Here is a 20232-nt window from a genome sequence, read left to right on the forward strand (position 1 = left end):
TTTGAAATTACTTTCTGAGAATGATTTCAATTTTGCCATTATTTTTTGGGGCCAAACTTACCTCAAATTAAAACGATGCTTTTACTCAATTTCTAGATATGATTATACAATCATATTTTGTATTTTTCGGAACAAAGAATAGTATGATTATATAAAATTGGCCATTTCCTACATAAATGTTATAATTTAGCTCTAACATTAATGATTCTTTTGAAATTATTGAGTTCTATTTACTTCAATTGTCTCAAACAAAAATAACCTGAGTGTTTTCTTTTTTCTTAGCTCTTTCAGATAATGATTTCTTGTAGGCATTGACTTTCAATGATCATTGTTCTGTAATAGCGATCTCGGTTCGAGATCTTTAATAAAATCCTTATATTACCTACAAGTATCCAATATTCTAGGGATATTACATTATCTTCCATTAAATTTATCATCCTTTGTTACCGTAAGCAATCTTAATGCGCAAAATACCTAAATAATTTCCAAATCAATCAAACTTAGTACCATTATCCGACCAAAAATCATCGAAATAGAATTTCGTCAAAGTTGAAAGAAGAAATCTCTTTAATCGCACATCCTACTTTATATTTCAAATTGGTAATAAAATTTTTTCTATATATAAAAAATCTAATTTATTACTTTTTTTTCGCCATATTAAAACTTATTTTTTTTATTTATTATGATTAAACTTTTCAATCTTAGAGTTCATCTGGTTTTGGAGGTGGAGGTGGTGGGACATCCTCATGTGGTGGTGGTGGAGGAATGTCCTCTGGTCTTGGTGGTGGTGGTGGAATATCATGTGGTGGTGGTGGTGGAATGTCCTCTGGTCTTGGTGGAGGTGGAGGGATATCATCATGTGGAGGTGGTGGAGGTGGTGGTAATGTTGGGATCTCATCGTGGCGTGGTGGCCATTCTCCTTCCCATCCCTCTGGGCGTGGTGGTGGTGGAGGTGTTGGTGGTCTATGTCTTCTGCGTCTTTCCTCTTCAGATGATGTATCTGGTGGAGGAATCTCGCCGCGGTCGAGATATTCCTGATGCCTCTTCCTCCTCTCTTCCATCTTCTTCATGTGCTTCTCGTGGCGGCGCATCATACGGCGCTCGTGGCGGCGCTGATCACGTTCGATGCGCTTCTCAATCTCTTCAGGAGTTGGTGGATGGTGCATGTCTTCCTCGCGTTCTCTCTTGAAGTCTGGATCGCTGTCAGAGTCAGAGTAGTCGTAGTCATGTGGCCGTGGTGGGCGATGTTTGTGCCTGTAGTCTGGTGTTGGCTCTGGAGTTGGTGTTGGTGGTGGAGGTGTCCATCCTTCTGGTGTTGGAGTTGGCTTTGGTGTTGGTGTTGGCTTCTTCTGTCTCTTTGAACCATTCATGTTGAATTCCAAGATCTGGCGCTTGACATTAATCTGGTTGTGCTTTGTTTCTGGGTTAACTGTCTTGTTCCAGTGTGTCAAGTTATAATAGTTCTCTTCAAGCCATTCTTTAGTGTGGTTGTAGTTATCTACGAGGTTGTCGTATGTATCTTTGTAATGAGTAACTAACCATGGTCTCTTCTTTGGAACTTCGTCCTTCAAGTACTTGGCAACTTCATTGATTGTCTTGTTGAGGGACTCAATGTTCTCTGGAATCAACTTCCACTCTTCAATTCTCATCTCGACATCCTTTGTTGTCTCTTTGAACTTGTTGAGCTGATCTCTGAAGACTTGGGAGTGAGCGTATGGGTTTGTAAGATTGTCAAGGAAGTCTTGTGATTCTTGGAGGGCTAGTGTGATGTTCTTGATATCACCTTCGCTGCAGAACTCCTTGAACTCTTCGTCATCTTCAAGCTTTGTGCGGATCTGGAAGAGATATGCTTCAAGCTCGTTACGTGTTGTGGAAGCGTTGTGGCGGTCGCGTTCAATTTCTTCCATCTTGAAGATGAATGTCTGTGATTGGTTGAAGCGCTCTTCGTTGAGCTGCCAATCAGCAAAGTAATGTGTGGCGTTGAGCTTCTGGCCGTTGACTTCAATTCTGTTGATATATGGTAAAGTGAAATCATCAAGGCCGTACTTGATCATGACTTCATCTGTATCGTTGTATGTTGTGTTTTCGTCGAAGTTGACAGAGAAGATGTCAAGAGGAAGCTCGTAGTTGTTATCTGACCAAATTGTGATGTTTTCGCCCTTGAGCTCCTTGTATGTGTAGTAGCGTGGCATCAATTTCTCCATCTTGTCATGAACGTTGTAGAGATCCTTGCGGATACCGTTCAATTCGACTTCGATATGAGTATTGCAGAATGTTGTTGATTTGATCTTCTTTGGAAGTCTGTAGGATGATGATCTTGTGGATCCGAGAACAGTAGCACCGAGGATGACTGCTTCTTCTGGATTGAGTGTGTGGGAAATTGAATCAGACTTTGTAACATTGGACATGACTTCGTGGAAGAGCTGTGGACGGGAGTTGCCACCGATTGATTCAACTGTATCGATCTTCTTGACGCCGGCCTTGTCCATAGCGTTGTTAATAAGATCACCAAGGGAATCAGCAAATGGCTGGATAAGCTCATTGAACTGTTGTCTTGTAAGGACGTATTCGAGACCATCTTCATCGATAACATCTTCCATGGAAACTGTGTATTCGATATCGATTGAAAGTCTTTCCTTAGCGATCTTAGCGGCATCATAGAACATGTTGCGAACACGTGGGGAGTCGGATGTCTTGCCTGTCTTTTCAACAAACTTCTGGTAAAGGAAATCGCCGAGAACTTTATCGATGGCGTTGCCACCAAGTGTGCCGTTGGCAACGAGAGCCTTCTGGTTCATGATGACATCCTTGCCCATCTGGCTGAAACTGAAGATTGAAATCCATGTGCCTGTAGCACCGATATCAATGAAAGCAATGTTGTTGGAAAGTCTCTGCTGTCTGCCGAGAACGTAATAGTTAGCAACAGCAGTTGGAGAATCAACAATAAATGTTAATGTTGTATTTGCAAGTCTTGCAGCTTCTCTGAGGGCATATCTTTCATGGCGAGACATGAATGGTTCGACAGAGAGGGTGAGAAGTGTCTTCTCTGGTGTATAAGCACCAGAGTCGATTGTGCTCAAAAGATAGCGGAGTGTTGATGCAAGAGCCTCACGATGGGATAAACCAATGGAGTTACTAAGAAGAGGGTAAAAGCTTTGGATAATATTCTGTGGGAAACGTTTGCCTGTTGCCTGAGCACGAGATGTATAATCCCATGCGCATTCATCGATTTCTTCGAGGGTCCAGTGATCGCCGTTTCTTGGCCGGGAATTCTTTGGATCTGAATAGTTGTACATTGTGAAAAATGTTGGAGATAATTTCTTGGATTGCTGGTTATTTACTGCAACAACACCACTAAACTTGCCCATACCTGCTTTGATGTTGGCATGACCAATATCTAAGCCAACAACAACGGAGTGGACAAGGGATGCAAGTGCAAATAAAAGCATTCCTAAATCACTGATTTATTTGGCCGGCCAAAAAGAAATGCGACCAATTTCTTGAATATTGATTAATATATCGAAAAACAAACTATTTTATTTTCAATCTCGAACAAAATAAATTGAATTAAATTTTTAGAAAAAAAGCAAGAATGCATTTTATTTATTGGGTATATGTTATTTAACAATTATTTGATAAAAAATTGGATTGAGTTAAAAATCAAATTTTTTATTCAAGGAATATTGACAATTAAATCATCGAATACTAATTAATGGTAATAATTAATGCATTTAATAGATTTTAATTTTCCAAAAATCTCTTAAAAATTGCGAATTTTTAAAAAATAAAGTTAAAATCTGAATTTTTTATAATCAAAAGTTTAAAAATATACGTTTTTTTGGAATCTCAAACTACAAAAATATAGCATATATGGGGCGATTTTATTAATTTAGACTCAATTTTATGTTAATTTGACTTTAATATACTTGAATTATTTTTAAATCACTATCGGAAACACAAGAAATGTTCTACAGCATTACAAACAACATCATTGATTGATATTTTCACATTCATGACTGCTTATAAAAAACAACGAGAAATTTTGGAAAATATTTTCCTTTAATCTCAGTGAAGGATGAACATTCTAACCTAGATCATCATAAAAATATGATAGGTAGGAGATGGGATTATTATGATTAATCTTTGGAATATCGAAATTTTTCCAGATCTTCTGATTTGCTTTGAAAACATTTAATTATTATTCGTTATCCCTATCTTGATGTGAATTCATAATTGTTATTCAAGAAAGAAATCAGAAAAATTTCCAACAAAAAAGAAAAACAAAAAATTTCAATTTGTAAATTGGCATACTTTTGTTCTGTCATATTTTTCATAGTGGAATTTTTCATGTTTTGAAAATTATTATAATATCAACACCAACAATCTAGTGATGCAAAAATTTGGTTGGAAAAAATTAGGTGAATACTTATTTCGTTGTCACTTTCCATCATTTTTTAAAAATGCCTAGAGTAAAAGCCAAAGTAGATCTTACTCCTGATGTCAAGCGCGTTGAGGAAGGCCTTGATAGCATCATACATCGCCAGCCCTGCAAGCATGATTTTAACTCCTTGTATTCAAGTACAGATAAAATCATCAACAACGACAACCAGGCCAAGCTTTTCGATCTCCTCAACAACAAGATCAACGAGGAGATAGCAAAGTGGGAGAAACAGCTCAAAGAGGTAACATCCAATTCTCTCCTTTCCCTTTTCTCAACATTGTACGATAACTTTAAGATTTATTCCGACATTATTCCAAAAATTTACAGTTCATATGATTCTAAGTCTAGTCCCGAAAACAAGTCCAGAATGATCATAAGAAGAATATACTTTAAATTGGTCATTTCCGACAGGAGCATTATCTCATCAGTTACCAAAGCTCTTCTCAAGCAGATCGACTATTTCCGTGATACACCAACCGATACAAATTATTCTATTCCAAAGAACATCGTTGATTCCTTCTACCAGTTTAATCCAGATTGTGATGAGAATAACAAGATCTTGGCCACTTTCAAGATTGACTTCACCGGCGGCGTTTACGCATACTTTAACCAATTCTTCGAGAAGAGAAACGAGTGTGACATTGCCAAGTACACATCCGACTCATTCACTCACCTCACACTCGAAGAGAACATCATCAGCACAATCTTCAGAAAGGTTGAAGCTGACTTGATGTTCAAAGAATCAGTTTGCGCACTTTTCGATTACGGTGACTTCTTCGATATCGACAAGTCAATCAACGTTGCCCCATTGTTGGAGAAAGACGAGACAGACCTTCTCGATAGGTTGAACAAATTAACACGTCTCTACATGAACGGTCGCGTTGAACCTGATATCAATCGCGTTGAACCTCTTATCGATCTCCTCTGCAACTACATCAAGAACAGGATGCTCAGCTTCAGGCCACAGTTCGAAGACGGCCCAGCCAAGTCCGAGAATAAAGAAGAAGGCGCCAAAGAAGGTGGCGATGAAGAGAAAGCAGCTCCAGCAAAGAAGACTGTTGCAAAGAAGACAGTCGCCAAGAAGATCATCAAGAAGAAAGTTGTCGCAAAGAAGGAAGACAACGAAGAGAAGGAAGATGATGAAGAAAAGGAGAACGAAGAAAAGCCAACAACAGCAGAGCCAAAGATGAGAATTGTCAAGAAGGCAACACCAAAGGCCGGAACAGCATCCGCAGCAGAGAAATCATCCAAGAGCAAGATCGGCAAAGATGAGAAGATCACAGCAATGAAAGATCTCATCTTTACAGCACTTAAACTCTACTCCAACTTCAACAAGATCTTCCAAGATTCAAGTGACAAGAAGAAGATGTCAAATGCCGTTGAACAAGCCTGGAATGCAAAGGAGTTCAGACCACATTACAACTTAGTTCAGTTCATCCATTATTCCGTTGTCAACAACCTCGAGAACATTCCAGATGAATACAAGTCCAAGTTCCCACAAATTTGCAAGCTCTTCTTCGATTTCACAACAGACAAAGCTGTTTTCGTTCCTCTCTTCATGAACTACCAGATCCAGCGTATCATCAAGAACAGAGAGTCCGAACAAGACACAAGAGCTCTTGAGTTCGAAATCGTCAAACAACTCAAGTCAATCGGTGCTTCTTCCAACACAGAAGATTTCGGTAAGCATCTTGAAGAAATTTACAACCAAGTCAGAATTTCTATCGACACAACAAAGAACTTCAAGGCAACAATACCTTCCGACAGCCAAGTTGATTTCATTGCAACAGTCTTGAACCATAACATTGTCGAGAAGTTCGCTACAGATAACGCTTTCAAGATCATGCCATTCCTTCAGGATCTCCACAACAGATTCGTTGGATTCTATCAGCAGAACCACCAGAACTCTGATCTCAAGATCATTCCAGATATCTCACAGCTCCAGTTCACATTCAGAGTTCCAAAGAACAAGAAGTCTGCCAATCTAAAGGTTTATACAATCAACACCGATGCATGGGGTGGCTCCATTTTAATGGCCATCTACGAGGCAAAGGAGACAGGTCTCAAGAAGGCAGATATCAACGCTATCACAGCTGTTAAGGAAGACCTCGTCGATGCTTATCTCAAGATGATGTATCACATGAAGCTCATCGCTATGAAGGATAAAGGAGCTTCTAACAAGATGGAAGATATCGAATGGGTCTTGAACAAGAACTTCTTCAATCAGCAGAAGAACATTACCATTCCAACAGTCGATGTTCAGAAGGATAAGGCCAGTGATGTCGCTGCTGAAAGAAAGCAGCAGTTGATCACGATTCACATCATTCGTGTTGGCAAGGGTAATAAGGATGGTATCTCTAAGACAATGCTTATCGAAGAAGTCGCTAGAGCTTGCAGAAAATACTTCGAGCCTAGCATCGAAGAGATTACAACAAAGATGGATAAGATGGCTGTACCAGGTCCAGAAAACTATTTGGAAATCAAGAGTGATGGAACTGTTTTATATAAACGTTAAAAGTAAAGTTTTTTTATTTTATATTAAAATTAGATTTTATTTTTTTAAAATACAATCTTTCAAAAACATTAAGCCTAAAACATATCTTTCACATTAAAAGCTCTTAGATGTTGAAATTTAGGTTTTAAAGTACTAAATAAAATAATTTTTATTTAAATAATATCTTTTCTTTCGTGAATTCATTATGTCAATGCTATGAATCTACTGGCAAATTCAATTTCTTCATCATTGGTCCCGATTCCCAATTCCTAATGCAGTCTAATATAAACATCTCATTTTCTTTATCATTTCCATGAAAATTTATCAATGTATGAGGACAGGTGAATGATTTAGGATTCAATAAACAAACAAAATCCGATGAAGAAATTTCAAATTTTCAAAATTTTAGATCAAAATCAAAAATTTCAGAATTATTTTATATTATTAAGTCTTTGGAATAAGAAAAGTTGATAAAATTGAAGATTATATTTCACTTTTTTTCCAAATTTATTTTTGGCAGAATGATAAATCTTCCATTTTTAAAGTGGCCAGCTGTCGCATTTTGGCTCTCCATCGTTTTTGGTGCATCTGGCATTCTTTCAGGATTTGCAGTTACATTAATTGCCTCCTATCTTGATTATACACTCCCATCTGTTACAGACGCAATTGATGATGACAATTCTAGGATAATTGTTCTTATTTTCATGGGATTAACAGCTCCTTTCTTAATTGGTGCTTCATACAAGACAAGAACATTCATTGGAAAAAGTTCAAAGAAGGCTCTCCAAGCACAACTCAAGATCATTTCTATCCTTGATCCAATCCATCTTGTTTCCTGCATAGTAATGCCAGCTTCTTACATTCTTATGTACTTGATTGGATGGGAAAAACATCCAGTCCTTCACAATATCCTCATTTCAGCCTTTTCAGTTTCACAACTTGGCTTCCAGGTTACAACAGACATGATTTACGCTGTAAGCACAGACACAATGATCAAAGTTGCCTGGGTTACAGATATAATTCACGCAAGCTTCTTCTGCGGAGCTGTCCTCTTCAAGTTCTTGAATATAGTCACTAAGGACTCAGACTTTTGCCACTCAATTTTCGTTGTTTGCCAACTTGTTATTTTCATCTTAGGATTCTTCAAGCTTATCTTCACAGGCATTGTTGTTCTCGGTGCTAGATTCATCGATAGCAACTTTGAAATCTTGAAGAAGGAGAAACAAACTATTTTCGACGAAAATTACGGAATGGCTTAAATTCTTTTATATTCTTAAAATTACTGAACATAAACAAAATACATATTATAATTCTTACATTTTTCATCATTTCTCATATAATTTTCTTGAAAAATTAATATTTTTATTTTTAAATAAGAGAATTAAAAGGATATAAGTATATGAAATACTCGTGCATCTTGAAAATGTATCATCTACTATTCAAAACCTACCAGAAATCAAAAGATAAATGAAATAATTTTTGTATTTTTCATTAAACATAAAGATGATGACAAATCAAATGAGACATATATGGAACAACTGTAAGCCGCTTTCGTGCATATATTCACAAACGGAAATGAAAAATTTAAACAATGCTCATAATTACAATATTAATAAGAGTTATTCTTATAATATTTGAATTTATTTGCTAGGAGATGCTTTAACTCTAGCTATTAACAGTTTAAATCTCTGTTGATGCAGATATTTCATCTGAAAACGAAAGACTTTTAACATTTTTTGATACAAAAATTCATCAGATAGTTTACAAAATACTATATTTAGAATTACATCTCTTGATATCATTAATTAATTTTGAATTTTATTTTTGAAGTTCAGAATTATAAAAACTAAAAAATATGAATTAATAAGACAGATAAGAAAAATATATTTATTTCAAACATAGCGGCTATTATCGAAAACTCTTGATGTCGGAATTTTCTGGTATTCATCTCTTTGAGGTCTTGATTCATCTTCGTATCCTTCCTCTTCTTCGATGAGTTTCTCCAACAGCTCGTGGAAGATTGCCAAAGTGACGTAGAACCAAATACAAAGTCCTTGGAAGATGAAAGAAGTGAAATAAATGGATGGAATGAGCTTGGACTTATCAGCACCATAAGCCATCTCATCATATCCATCCAGAAGGTAATCACCATTACAAGCTGAAATTAATAATTTCGCTGCTTGTCTTGGTGATGTATAATGAGGGCTGTACCATCCAAATAAGCAAACACCAACATAAATATATCCAAAGAAGAATGGCATGCAGCCAATTAAGAACTTGAAAACAGGGCCAATTCCTTGTTCAAGCATTCTAACAATAAGATAAAGAGAAGGAACAAGTCTGAAGTACTTAAACAAGACAAATACATGTGCAAATGATGAAGCACTGAGTAAAAACATCGGCCACGGTAAGCTATCGTTTATATCTTTGCTGTATTTGATAAAAATGGAGACACAAATAACAGAACATGCATCTAATAAGAAGGAAATTGGTTCCCAAGGATCTAATTTGATCCTGAAGTATTTGAGAACTGATGTTCTTTCTTTTAATGCTTTTTGCTTGGCTGTTTGGTAAAATCGAATAAGAGAGATTACTGTAATGATGCAGCAGATAAGAGAAAACGTAACAATGAATGCGGCTGATGTAATCGTCCACTGTGTCAATAATCCAGAAGTTGGCTTTTTAGAATAGAGGATTGATCGCTCGTGCAAGTTCTTCCAAACAATGATACTAGTACCATAGTAAAACTCGAATATTGAACTGACACCAACTTGATAAGAGTCAATTGTTCCAACTTCTCTTGGATGCAAAGTAATTGTCATACTAAGAGAGAATATAGTAAAGGTATCAATGTATTTTAAAGCGATATCATTTGCAACTGATACATTATCTTCTGTTACGATGAATGATAATTGTTCTTGATTTTTGAGCTTGATTTGGAATGTAAGATCCGAAGATTTAGAAAGAGGGTATGAACAAGGGAATATATCTGTAAAGAATAAGTATTTGTAGAATGATCCATTAAGGGCATCAAGAACATCAGACTTTGTATATAGTTTTGCATCACCATATATATCTTCAATATCATCATCTTCACTTTCTGAATGTCCTTCTAAGAAATATCCGTCAATTGCGCGACCAAAATCTTGAAAGAATGGAATCATAGATGTTTGAATTGAAAAAGCAAGAATAAAGTATAGTACAATGATTGCAATCTCCAAAAAACATGACAATGGGAACTTATGATGTGTAGCCCAGCGAATAAATAACTTTTTGGGAGAAATATAAGGTTTTAAGCCTTTTGGTTTAAAATGGAAGATCGGGCGAGTCTCTATTGGAACAGTATCCTGGTGACCGCTAATAGTAGCGGCCTGGGGGTAGCTAAGCCTAAAGTCACTCGTTTTCCAAAAGTGACAGATTTTAGTCGCCTTAATTTTATTCAATTTTTTGATCTACTGACCACACATCTCGAATGTCTCCAAATAGTCTAAAAACACAATTTTATAGAAAATTAACAAAATTTGGTTTACAAACATAACAAATTGTCAACAAATATAAAGTCTGCTGCTAACATATAAAAGGTAGCAGCAGTATGATTAATTTTGAAGCTTATTTGGATGTCTTCTTGCGACGTATAACTTCAAAATTCGGAAGGATTAAAGGATTGAATCGTTTTCGAGAAATAAATCGCTTATGGTGTTCTTTACGTCTTTCGGCTCTTCTCTTCTTCAGTTCTTGATCAGTATCTTGCAAATATCTTGATATAACATATTTTGGCTCAAAATCTTCTTCATATTCGGATTCATCCATAGGATCATCATCGTATACTCCTCTCTGAAGAATATTGTACTGGGGGAATATTGCTGCGTCTTGATCTTCGAAAAAATCTTTATCTGTTCTAATTTCTTGAGTATTCTTATGAACGTGCTTGGTTTTGAAGTTCTTAGGTCCTGTGTCCTCAAGGAATCTACTTTTAGGGAAGAGAGTCATCTCATAATGTTTATCTTCTCTAACATCATCAGAATCGTTCGCGAGAGGACCTGCTTTTGGAATACCCAAGAAGTCATCCTTGAAATCAATTTGTGTCTCTTTACGGTCGATTTTTTCAACTAATTCGTTCATCATTTGTTCTGCAACAGATTCATTAATCGATTCAATATCTTCGGCCATAGCATTTATCTGCCTTGATGCATCTGATGTCGAAATAGAGAAATCATCAAGGAATTGAGATAATGATACTGATACATCGGATTGAGACACATCACCTGAATCATAGGCTTGTTCATACTTATTATAATTGTAGTTAGGTTGTATTGGTGGAAGAATTTGATTAATATCTGGCTGATCGTTATTAATTTGAAAACCTTGGTCTTCATTGTAATCAATTGAGTTTAAGACAGGTTCTTCGTTATAATCTGGAGGGATTAAGGCATTTGCGGATGTATTATGAGTGAGAATTGATTGGGCAAATGGATCTGTTGGTTCATCTTGGCTGTATGACTTTCTACTCTTGTGTTTCTTCCTTTTCTTATTCATATTTCTATCTTGATAAGACTTGATACCTGAAGTATCGACTTCAACTTCAGGCAAAATGTAATCATTTGATTGCTGAGGATTTCTTTGGAATGCAAAACTATTATCTTGCATATTTTGAGCCGAATAATTATGTAAGGGCTCAATGTCAGCTTCAATTTCATTATTTTGTTTGGCGTTTCCAAAATCATGCATGTTTGATTTATTATTCCGACTTACAAAGACATTCTGTGTATCAGGATTGATCTGGCCCTTTGTATTGGGGCCATTATCTCGCTTATGTTTTTCTGACGATATTTGGAAAACAAAAAAATGAATTGTCAAATGAAGAACCCATGGAAAAATCGAAAATAATACCATTCATATGTACCAAATCGTTCCAGATAAAACAATTGAATTGTTGGAAATCAATTCCTTGAGTTTAGGGGTCAATTTTCCAAAATTGAGTTTCACTTATATAGTAGACTTCAAACTAATTCATTTCCAAATAATATGTAAAAAATTTTACATAACGGTTTCCTCAAAAATTGTCAGATTTTTTGTTTTCTTGTTATTTCCTCCTCAGAGTATAAGTTTATCCTTATAACACTAATACATTTCTATCCTAAATGATTTCCATGTATGAATAAATAATAAACAACATTAATATGCTAGCTAATTTAATAATTTTATTTGATATTTTTCTCTTTCTCAAGTTTTTGCTTATTGGGGAGAGATATTAGCTGCTCCTTAAATCTGAGATCTGCCTGCTTGATGTCAATTGTTATCCTTTTATTTTTGCACAGAGATATAAAGCTATTTAGAGGCCATTGAGCTGAAGATTTTAAATAAATCAAAAAATTATGGGGTTTCATATCCTTATATTTTGTAGATGAGGATTAATTTGAAACTGTTATACATTAGTTTCACTTTTGAGAAGCTCTGAGCATGTTAAACATCAAAGCAATGACATCGATCATTCACAGACACAGTATAAAGCGAAAAATTTGGAAGTTTGAAAAATAACGTATATTGCAAAACAACAATAAACTGATCATTTAAATAACAATATATATATAAATACAAATCATGTATAATCCATATAGAACTAGGTAAAATAACTAAATAAATAAAACACAAAATTTGAACATTACTTCTTGAGCTTTGGCATGCCAGACTTTGATTGAGGCAGCTTGCTCATTGAAGTTACAGTAATAGTAGTTGGTTTTGTAATCTGACTCATCCTCTTTGGAATAGTCTTTGTAGCGAGAACTTTCGAAGGAGGCGGTGTGCCATGCTTGTGCTTTGATGTTTTCTGTTGTAATTGTGGTAGATTCGAGTTATTGACTTTGAGCATTTTAACCGTTTTTCCAAATAACTTGTCAGAGAAAGATAGGTTTCTAAACAGTGTGCGCTGATCGATTGCAAGAGGTTCAGCAGCATCTTCGCAAAACAAGGCTTCGACTTTTTTTGTTGAGACAAGAGGGCAAGTATGTTCCGTTGCCTCGAAGAGACCTTGCTCTCTGAATGATTTTGTAACAGCGGCCATCCATGGGTGATTAAGGGCTTCTTCTATCGTTAAGCGCTTCGTTATATCAACTGTCATCAAGCCTTGGATGAAATTCTGGCAATCTGGGGTTAAATGCTTTGGTATTGTATATTCGCCTCTCCTAATTTGCTGGAATAGCTGTGTCTGATTACGCTTAGTCCATGGTAACTGACCTGTAAGCATCGCATAAATAATAACTCCTGTGCTCCATACATCGCTAGTAAAAGCATTGTATGGGCAACCGCTAACACATTCCGGTGATGCATAGCAAGGCGATCCACATGGAGTATTTGCAATTCCTGTCTGCCCAACAAATCTGGAAAGACCGAAATCGCTGATTTTGACATGTCCTTGTTCGTCGAGTAGTAAGTTTTCTGGTTTCAAGTCTCGATGGGCAATCCCTTTTGAATGAATATACGAAAGCACTGAAAACACTTGATAAACAATTGTTTTTGTTTCATCTTCGGAAAGCTTGCCTTCATCGACAATGTGCTGGAATAATTCTCCATTGGGACAAAATTCCATAAAAATATAATAATTTAGATCATCTTTGAGTAAATCATATAAAGTAATAATACCTGGATGCGTTAGTTGCTGAAAAATCTTGATTTCTATCTCAAATCTTTGTTCTAGTTCTGGAGAAGAGAGTCTTGATTTTGGAACAATTTTACAGGCCATGTATCTCTTTCTCGCTTCATCGTATGCGAGTTTAACAACGGAGAAAGCACCTGTTCCAATGGTTCCTCGGATCTGATAGGAACCTATTTTATTCGGTGTCGAAACAGTCATCTCCATTTTTTGTAAACTAAAGTTCTGAAGAATAACGAGAGAATTTGTAAAGGGTAATCTGGAGGATTATCAAATTTTGGCGGTAACCCAGCAATATTTTCACCAATTAATAGAGAATAATTTCCCCAAAGGAATTTTCATTTATCGCTGGAGTAGGTGACAAAAGTGCATACTCTTAAATTAACCTTAAATGTTGATTTTTCGATATTTTCGGTATTAACCTTATTGTAAATTTTTCCGGTGATAAATTTATCACACTGAGGTTATTTTTCCGGTGAGATTTTTAACCTTGATTTAATGAAATTAATATATATAAATTTTATTATTTTTAATTTCGAATGAGTATAATAAAATATTTTTTATGTGTTTTTGTTTTTGATGTGATTTGAATTTTTTTAACTCTTTTCAAAATCACTTCATTTTTATGATTTCGGTGGACTTAGAGGAGCTTATTGCTTTTGGTATTAAACAGGAAGTCAAGGGCGGTGTCCCGTACAGAAGAAGAACGGGATCTCCAAAGCAATATGTCACTTATTCATGTTCGTATCCCCTATGCAAGGCAAAATTTAGGGTTGAAGAACAAAATGGAGTGTTTACTATAAGCAAAGTTAATGAAGAACATTGCCATCATATAGGAGTTGAAATGGGTTCACATTACGCGAGTAAATTTTATCAAAAATGGATCGAACTTTATATTAAAAACGGTGGAAAGCAATTTCTTGCTCAAAAAGCATTTTTTGATAAGTTCGGAATTGATACGAATAACAAAGAAACGATGAAACTTTTCGCGCAGTCTACTGATGCTTTAAAGCACAAATTTTATCGCCTTGATGAGATTATTGCACAAAGATTATCAAACGATCCTTACACTTCTTTGGAAGCATTTTTGAATAATTTACAGGAAGAGTGCCCAGATGATCTCGTTCAATTTGATTACAATGGAGATTTTTCCGAGTTTACAATCATATATGCACCTTTTGCTGCAAAAGAATTGGTGCATAGCATTGATAACCCTCTCCACGTCGATTCCACTCATTCTTTAATTAAAGGAAAGATCCAATTGTTTGCAGTAACAATGAAAACAAGTCAAAACACAATTTTCCCCTTTTGCTATTTTTTAGTGAACCCTCAGACATCTGAAAAAATTCAAGAATGTTTGGTGAAATTCTGTGAGTTTGCGCACCTGGATCCACAGCATTGGAGCGCTGACTGTGCGCTAAACATTGCTCGCGCAATTGAGGACGGATTTCCTCTTGCGCAGCTCAGTTGGTGCGCTGTGCATGTTTTACGCGCATGTGCAAAAGTTGGAAGCTATTTTGACAATCCACAGAATTTTGAGAACTTCTATTTAGCAATGGACTTTTTGACATTACGTGCAGATGCAACGAATGCAGAAAAGCTGGCTGAAGAGTCTGATGAAACATATGAGTTCTTGACAACAATGTTAGAAGAAGAAGAACCGCGCGCTTTGAAGTATTTCGATAAACAATGGAGAAGAACCAAAGAACATTGGATGATGTTATATCGTGGAGAAGGTGATTCCACGAATAACATTGCGGAATCACACTTTCATCAATTAAAGCAAACATTTTTCTTGGGTAAGAAAAATGAGCGCATTGATGACATCGTCATAACTCTCATCACTGTTGTGATTCCAAATGCGATTATTAAGGTTCAAGTCGCTAATGTTTTGAATGAAGAAAGAGCAGTAAGAATTCTTACAAGGGCAGGTAATCAGATTGTTGAGCAAAGAGCTTCAAAACACGATGAATGTTTGAAATTAATTCAACACATTTTGGAAATTGTCGAAAGCCGAAGGATTGAACCTAATGTCCTTATTCCATCTTTGAAGGCAATATTAAATTTGGCACAAAGAAGTTTAAAGGAAGAGTAAGCAAGATTAGATAATTTGGACTTTTTTTAAAATTAATGAATAAACAGTATATTTTTGAAGTGTAAGCTTATTTACCTGAAGCTATATTACTTAATATAACATTCAAAGTATTATTGCTATTTATTGGAGAACAAATTTATGTAATTTTCACATGAAAATTGATAAATTTGTATTTCCTTATGATAATCAATTTTTGTATTTGTAGAGAGTCTCCCTGCATGATATCAAGACTTGGCTATAAGTCTTTATCCATTTTTGAAAATTGTATTGTAAATTGTAAGAATTTCTGAATACTACTACTATAAAATATAATTGCTTATCAATGTATATTCTCCCTGCATGATATCAAGACTTGGCTATTAGTCTTTATCCATTTTTGAAAATTATATTGTAAATTGTAAGAATTTCTGAATACTACTACTATAAAATATAATTGCTTATCAATGTATATTCTCCCTGCATGATATCAAGACTTGGCTATTAGTCTTTATCCATTTTTGAAAATTGTATTGTAAATTGTAAGAATTTCTGAATACTACTACTATAAAATATAATTGCTTATCAATGTATATTCTCCCTGCATGATATCAAGACTTGGCTATTAGTCTTTATCCATTTTTGAAAATTATATTGTAAATTGTAAGAATTTCTGAATACTACTACTATAAAATATAATTGCTTATCAATGTATATTCTCCCTGCATGATATCAAGACTTGGCTATAAGTCTCTATTCATTATGAGTATGACCCCATTTTTTTACAAAAAGTGCCGAATTGCAACTTTGTCCCAATCTCTTTATCGCTGTTTTTTAGTTTTATTGATTTCCTCAATCCCATTTTTATCAATTGCGGTGCATATAACGATATAACCATTTTGTAATTCTATCGATTTATAATGTAATTTTAGAAATAATCCATTACTTTGAATCTCGAAATTTTTCAAATCAAAAATACAGATCATTGTCATATTAAATAGCAAGAAAACATAAAATCACACAATTTTGAATTAAAAAAATGATGAAATCTTAGGAATTCCTTAATGAAATCTATTTGGCTAAGCAATAACCAAACATTTGGCTGAAATGTAGCGTCAGATATCATAATTCTAATATTTTCGCTTAGGCTGGCAGAAAAATGAAATGAGATGGCAAGAACGGTTATTATTTTGGCTTTTTAGATTTCGAAATGTTTTCAATGACCAATTTCTTCAATAGGGGTTACTCCCTATTCTATATGTCAATGACTGCATTTTGCATTGTTGCAGGCTTTGGCGCTATCATGGCTTACTTTTACTCTATGGATCCAGTTGTTGATTTTGCAGTTGACAAAGTTGACGGATTCGGTTATTCAAACAGAAAGTTCGAGGAAGCTAAACTTCTTTTCAACATCTCAGCAGATTTTTCAAAATTAGTTCATGTCAATACTCGCCTCTTTTATGCATACATCGAAGCCGAATGGGAAACAAGCAATGGAGTTAATAAACACCGTTCGATTCTCTGGAATAAACTTGTTTATCGTGAAAATCCATATGTTAATCTTACAAGTACTGAAGGAAGCTTCACTTTCCGTCAAGTTGGTGAATCAATGAAAGGAAAAACAATTAAACTTTACTTCCGCTTCCAACTTGTTCCGTTCATTGGCTTCTTTAAGACAGCAACTGTTAAATCCATAGAATTTACTCTTCCATCAGAGCATTTCAACGCACCAACTATCGACGTATTGTACTAAATTGTTTGTTGCCCGAAATTACGAAGGAATCTCTCTATATTATATTTTTTTTATTTCCTGATGCAAATAAAATTATTTTTTCTTACACAATCTAATAAAAGATAACTTCAAATTTACTTTTTACAATAGGAATTTTCATTTTAACATTTGTTTTATCTTATCAGATCTATTCGAAATATTTCAGTTTCATTTCATATACAAATATTTTGCATTATCTCAATGAGACATATTTCTGATATTGTTTCTAAAACACTAATTAAAAATTTGATGCGGCAATTGAAGGGATAATAATCGTCGGACATCAGTCTAATTAGAAAATTTCTTAATGGAAGCTGGCTTCGAAACAACTCCTGGAACAAGAAGAGTTGTAGCTCTCCAGTCCAATATAAGATCGCCTTATATGCAAGACCCAGCAAAGACTCCTCATCTTGCAACAACTCCAAGAAATGATGAAGATACTTCCCAAATTTATGCTGCTTGCATTGAAAACGGAACCAGAGAAGTTGGAATCGCGATGTTAAGCCTACATCCTCCTTCACTGTCATTATACCAGTTCTCAGACACTTCGCTGTATTCTTACGCTAACAACATCCTTGAAGTTACATCTCCTTCCAAAATCCTCGTTGTTCAATCACCAGTCAAGTCTGCTTTTACTCAAATACTCTCCGAAAAGTACGATGATACAAAGATTGTCAATATTCCTCGTTCTCAGTTCTCAGATTCGAAAGGTATAGAGTTACTCAACCAACTTTCGAACTGTCCGAACGAAATATTTGGCTCTACAACACCTACAAAGAACAGATACCTCTGTCTCTCATCAGCAAATGCAGTAATCAATTACGCTCTTAACAATGAAAACATCCAGATCTATCCTTCCTCGTTACGCACTGTATTTCATCCATTGGAAGGACACTTGATGATTGATCCAATGTGCCTCACAAATTTCAATATCATCACTGCTCCAAAATCAAGTCTACTCAGATTTTCAACATCCAAGAAAAATTTGGCAACACCGTCACTTTTTAATTTCTTGGATAGAACGATAACAACAAATGGAGAAAGGTTTTTGAGGTCAAATTTGGCTGCACCACCTTCAGATCCAAGACACATAAATCTAAGACTTGATTTCGTCAGAGAATTGGCAGATAATGATGAATTGAAAAATGAAATCAAGAATTCCTTGAAAGGAATTGATGACTTAGATCCAGTTATCACTTATCTCGTTGCAAATCATGCAAAGAAATGTCAGCCATCTTTCAGTCTAGATGTAATTTTGAAACTTTTGACAGTGTCAAAAAACATGTCAAAAATACATGATTGTTTAAGTCAAATGTCAAATGTTTTGGCAAAATCATTGACAGGCGCAATCGAACAAAGTAATTTTGACAAAATAATCGAAGCTTTGTCAGATTTTGATGATACTTTTGACAATGACAAAAAACAATACAAAGGTGACAATTCAAAGTATATTTACATTGTCAAAAATGGTCGTAATTCTGTTTTAGATGTTACAAGGAAGACATATGACAAGACAATTGAAGAAATATACAATTTGCCACAAGAAATATTTGACAAATACTCAATAAAATGTCAAATCAAGTTCAACAAATCAAGAAGATATCATATCCAAATCAAGAAAAGTGACATGGACAAAAATCAATTGAAATTACCAAGTGAGTTCATTTTTGTCACTTCTTCTGATTCATATATCTCCTGCACAACGCAAGAACTCCTGATTCTCAACAAATCAAATGAATCTTCTGAATTTGACACAATTTCTGTTTCTCAGAAATTTGCGGAATCAAAAATGAACAATATCAGAGAATTCATTTCATCAATTTATTCAATAAGTGAAGCCATCGGATTTATTGATTTCCTTTATTCACTTGCAGTTGTCACAAGCGAAATGAAGAATGCAAATAGACCAATTATTGATGAAAAAATGACATCAATCAAAATGGTTGACGGAAGAAATCCCGTCATGGAAAAAATATTCCAAAACAAACTCTCTGAAAACATGTCAAAAATACTGACAAGTGACATGAAAAATGAATTCATTCCATTGTCAATTTATTTGACACCTGTCAAAAAAATCTCGATTTTGAGTGGTGTCAATGCCAGTGGCAAAACAACATTGTTACAGACAATTTGTTTGAATTTGATCATGGCAAATACAGGATGTTTTGTTCCATGCAAAGAATTGTCTGTTCCAATTATTTCCTCTCTTTTTATCAAATCAAGTCAAGTTAATGATTACATTGAGAGTGGAACATCATCATTCAAACGAGAAATGATGGAATTATCGAATATTTCGATGCATTCCGACCAACGAAGTTTAGTTTTGATTGATGAACCATGTAGTTCTACATCAGCACTCGATGGCTGCTCATTGGCATGGACATTGATTGAGAAGTTGATAATTAATAAGTCATTCGCAATTATTTCAACTCATTATAGAGAATTGGAAGAAATGTCAAATATTTACAAAGAAGTGAACTCAAATCAAATGATAAGTGAAGTGAATTCTGATGGAAAATTTTCATTCACATACAAAGTAGGAGAAGGGAATTTGAGTGAAATGATGTACGGAATCAGAGCCGCACAAGGATTTTTACCTTCAGATGTAATTTCTTATGCAAAAGAAGTTTATGAAAACATTTCTGTTCCAAAAGAGAAGAAAAAGAAAATGTCTGGAAAAAATGCTGCTGCAGCTTTGATCCAAAGAATAATCAACTTAAACACAACAAATCTCGATAATGATGGATTAAGAGCATGTCTTACATCCATAAGAAAAAGATGCTCCATCAAATGAAATACGAAAATA

General features: G+C 35.0%; 9 protein-coding genes across 9 annotated transcripts, besides 1 other annotated feature; 5 read left to right on the top strand and 4 right to left on the bottom strand.

Annotated features, from left to right (window-relative positions):
• Nucleotides 1-620: 620 nt before the first annotated feature.
• Nucleotides 621-3462, bottom strand: TVAGG3_0387500 (ATP binding; the record flags this gene model as incomplete). Its single annotated transcript, XM_001306669.1, has 1 exon — nucleotides 702-3449. One exon carries the CDS (start codon nucleotides 3447-3449, stop codon nucleotides 702-704), a length of 2748 nt encoding a protein of 915 aa, XP_001306670.1.
• Nucleotides 3463-4446: 984 nt separating this feature from the next.
• Nucleotides 4447-6994, top strand: TVAGG3_0387510 (Cullin family; the record flags this gene model as incomplete). Its single annotated transcript, XM_001306670.2, has 1 exon — nucleotides 4461-6956. The coding sequence occupies one exon, from the start codon at nucleotides 4461-4463 to the stop codon at nucleotides 6954-6956; it is 2496 nt and encodes an 831-aa protein (XP_001306671.1).
• A 457-nt stretch (nucleotides 6995-7451) lies between these two features.
• Nucleotides 7452-8252, top strand: TVAGG3_0387520 (uncharacterized protein; the record flags this gene model as incomplete). The annotated part of the gene is made up of 1 exon (XM_001306671.1): nucleotides 7457-8194. The coding sequence occupies one exon, from the start codon at nucleotides 7457-7459 to the stop codon at nucleotides 8192-8194; it is 738 nt and encodes a 245-aa protein (XP_001306672.1).
• A 429-nt stretch (nucleotides 8253-8681) lies between these two features.
• TVAGG3_0387530 (mucolipin family) lies at nucleotides 8682-10396 on the bottom strand (the record flags this gene model as incomplete). Its single annotated transcript, XM_001306672.2, has 1 exon — nucleotides 8828-10099. One exon carries the CDS (start codon nucleotides 10097-10099, stop codon nucleotides 8828-8830), a length of 1272 nt encoding a protein of 423 aa, XP_001306673.1.
• Nucleotides 10397-10455: 59 nt separating this feature from the next.
• On the bottom strand, nucleotides 10456-11790 carry TVAGG3_0387540 (uncharacterized protein; the record flags this gene model as incomplete). The annotated part of the gene is made up of 1 exon (XM_001306673.1): nucleotides 10545-11663. The coding sequence occupies one exon, from the start codon at nucleotides 11661-11663 to the stop codon at nucleotides 10545-10547; it is 1119 nt and encodes a 372-aa protein (XP_001306674.1).
• A 695-nt stretch (nucleotides 11791-12485) lies between these two features.
• TVAGG3_0387550 (protein serine/threonine kinase protein) lies at nucleotides 12486-13807 on the bottom strand (the record flags this gene model as incomplete). The annotated part of the gene is made up of 1 exon (XM_001306674.1): nucleotides 12598-13791. One exon carries the CDS (start codon nucleotides 13789-13791, stop codon nucleotides 12598-12600), a length of 1194 nt encoding a protein of 397 aa, XP_001306675.1.
• A 128-nt stretch (nucleotides 13808-13935) lies between these two features.
• Nucleotides 13936-16475: a mobile genetic element.
• On the top strand, nucleotides 14210-15679 carry TVAGG3_0387570 (MULE transposase domain-containing protein; the record flags this gene model as incomplete). The annotated part of the gene is made up of 1 exon (XM_001306675.2): nucleotides 14210-15679. One exon carries the CDS (start codon nucleotides 14210-14212, stop codon nucleotides 15677-15679), a length of 1470 nt encoding a protein of 489 aa, XP_001306676.2.
• A 359-nt stretch (nucleotides 16476-16834) lies between the features above and the next one.
• Nucleotides 16835-17531, top strand: TVAGG3_0387580 (signal peptidase subunit family; the record flags this gene model as incomplete). Its single annotated transcript, XM_001306676.1, has 1 exon — nucleotides 16920-17408. One exon carries the CDS (start codon nucleotides 16920-16922, stop codon nucleotides 17406-17408), a length of 489 nt encoding a protein of 162 aa, XP_001306677.1.
• A 202-nt stretch (nucleotides 17532-17733) lies between these two features.
• Nucleotides 17734-20220, top strand: TVAGG3_0387590 (DNA MISMATCH repair protein MUTS family member family; the record flags this gene model as incomplete). The annotated part of the gene is made up of 1 exon (XM_001306677.1): nucleotides 17734-20220. The coding sequence occupies one exon, from the start codon at nucleotides 17734-17736 to the stop codon at nucleotides 20218-20220; it is 2487 nt and encodes an 828-aa protein (XP_001306678.1).
• Between the last annotated feature and the right edge of the window lie 12 nt (nucleotides 20221-20232).

Source organism: Trichomonas vaginalis, chromosome V (genome assembly GCF_026262505.1).
Source record: "Trichomonas vaginalis G3 chromosome V, whole genome shotgun sequence".
Taxonomy (NCBI): Eukaryota; Parabasalia; order Trichomonadida; family Trichomonadidae; genus Trichomonas; species Trichomonas vaginalis.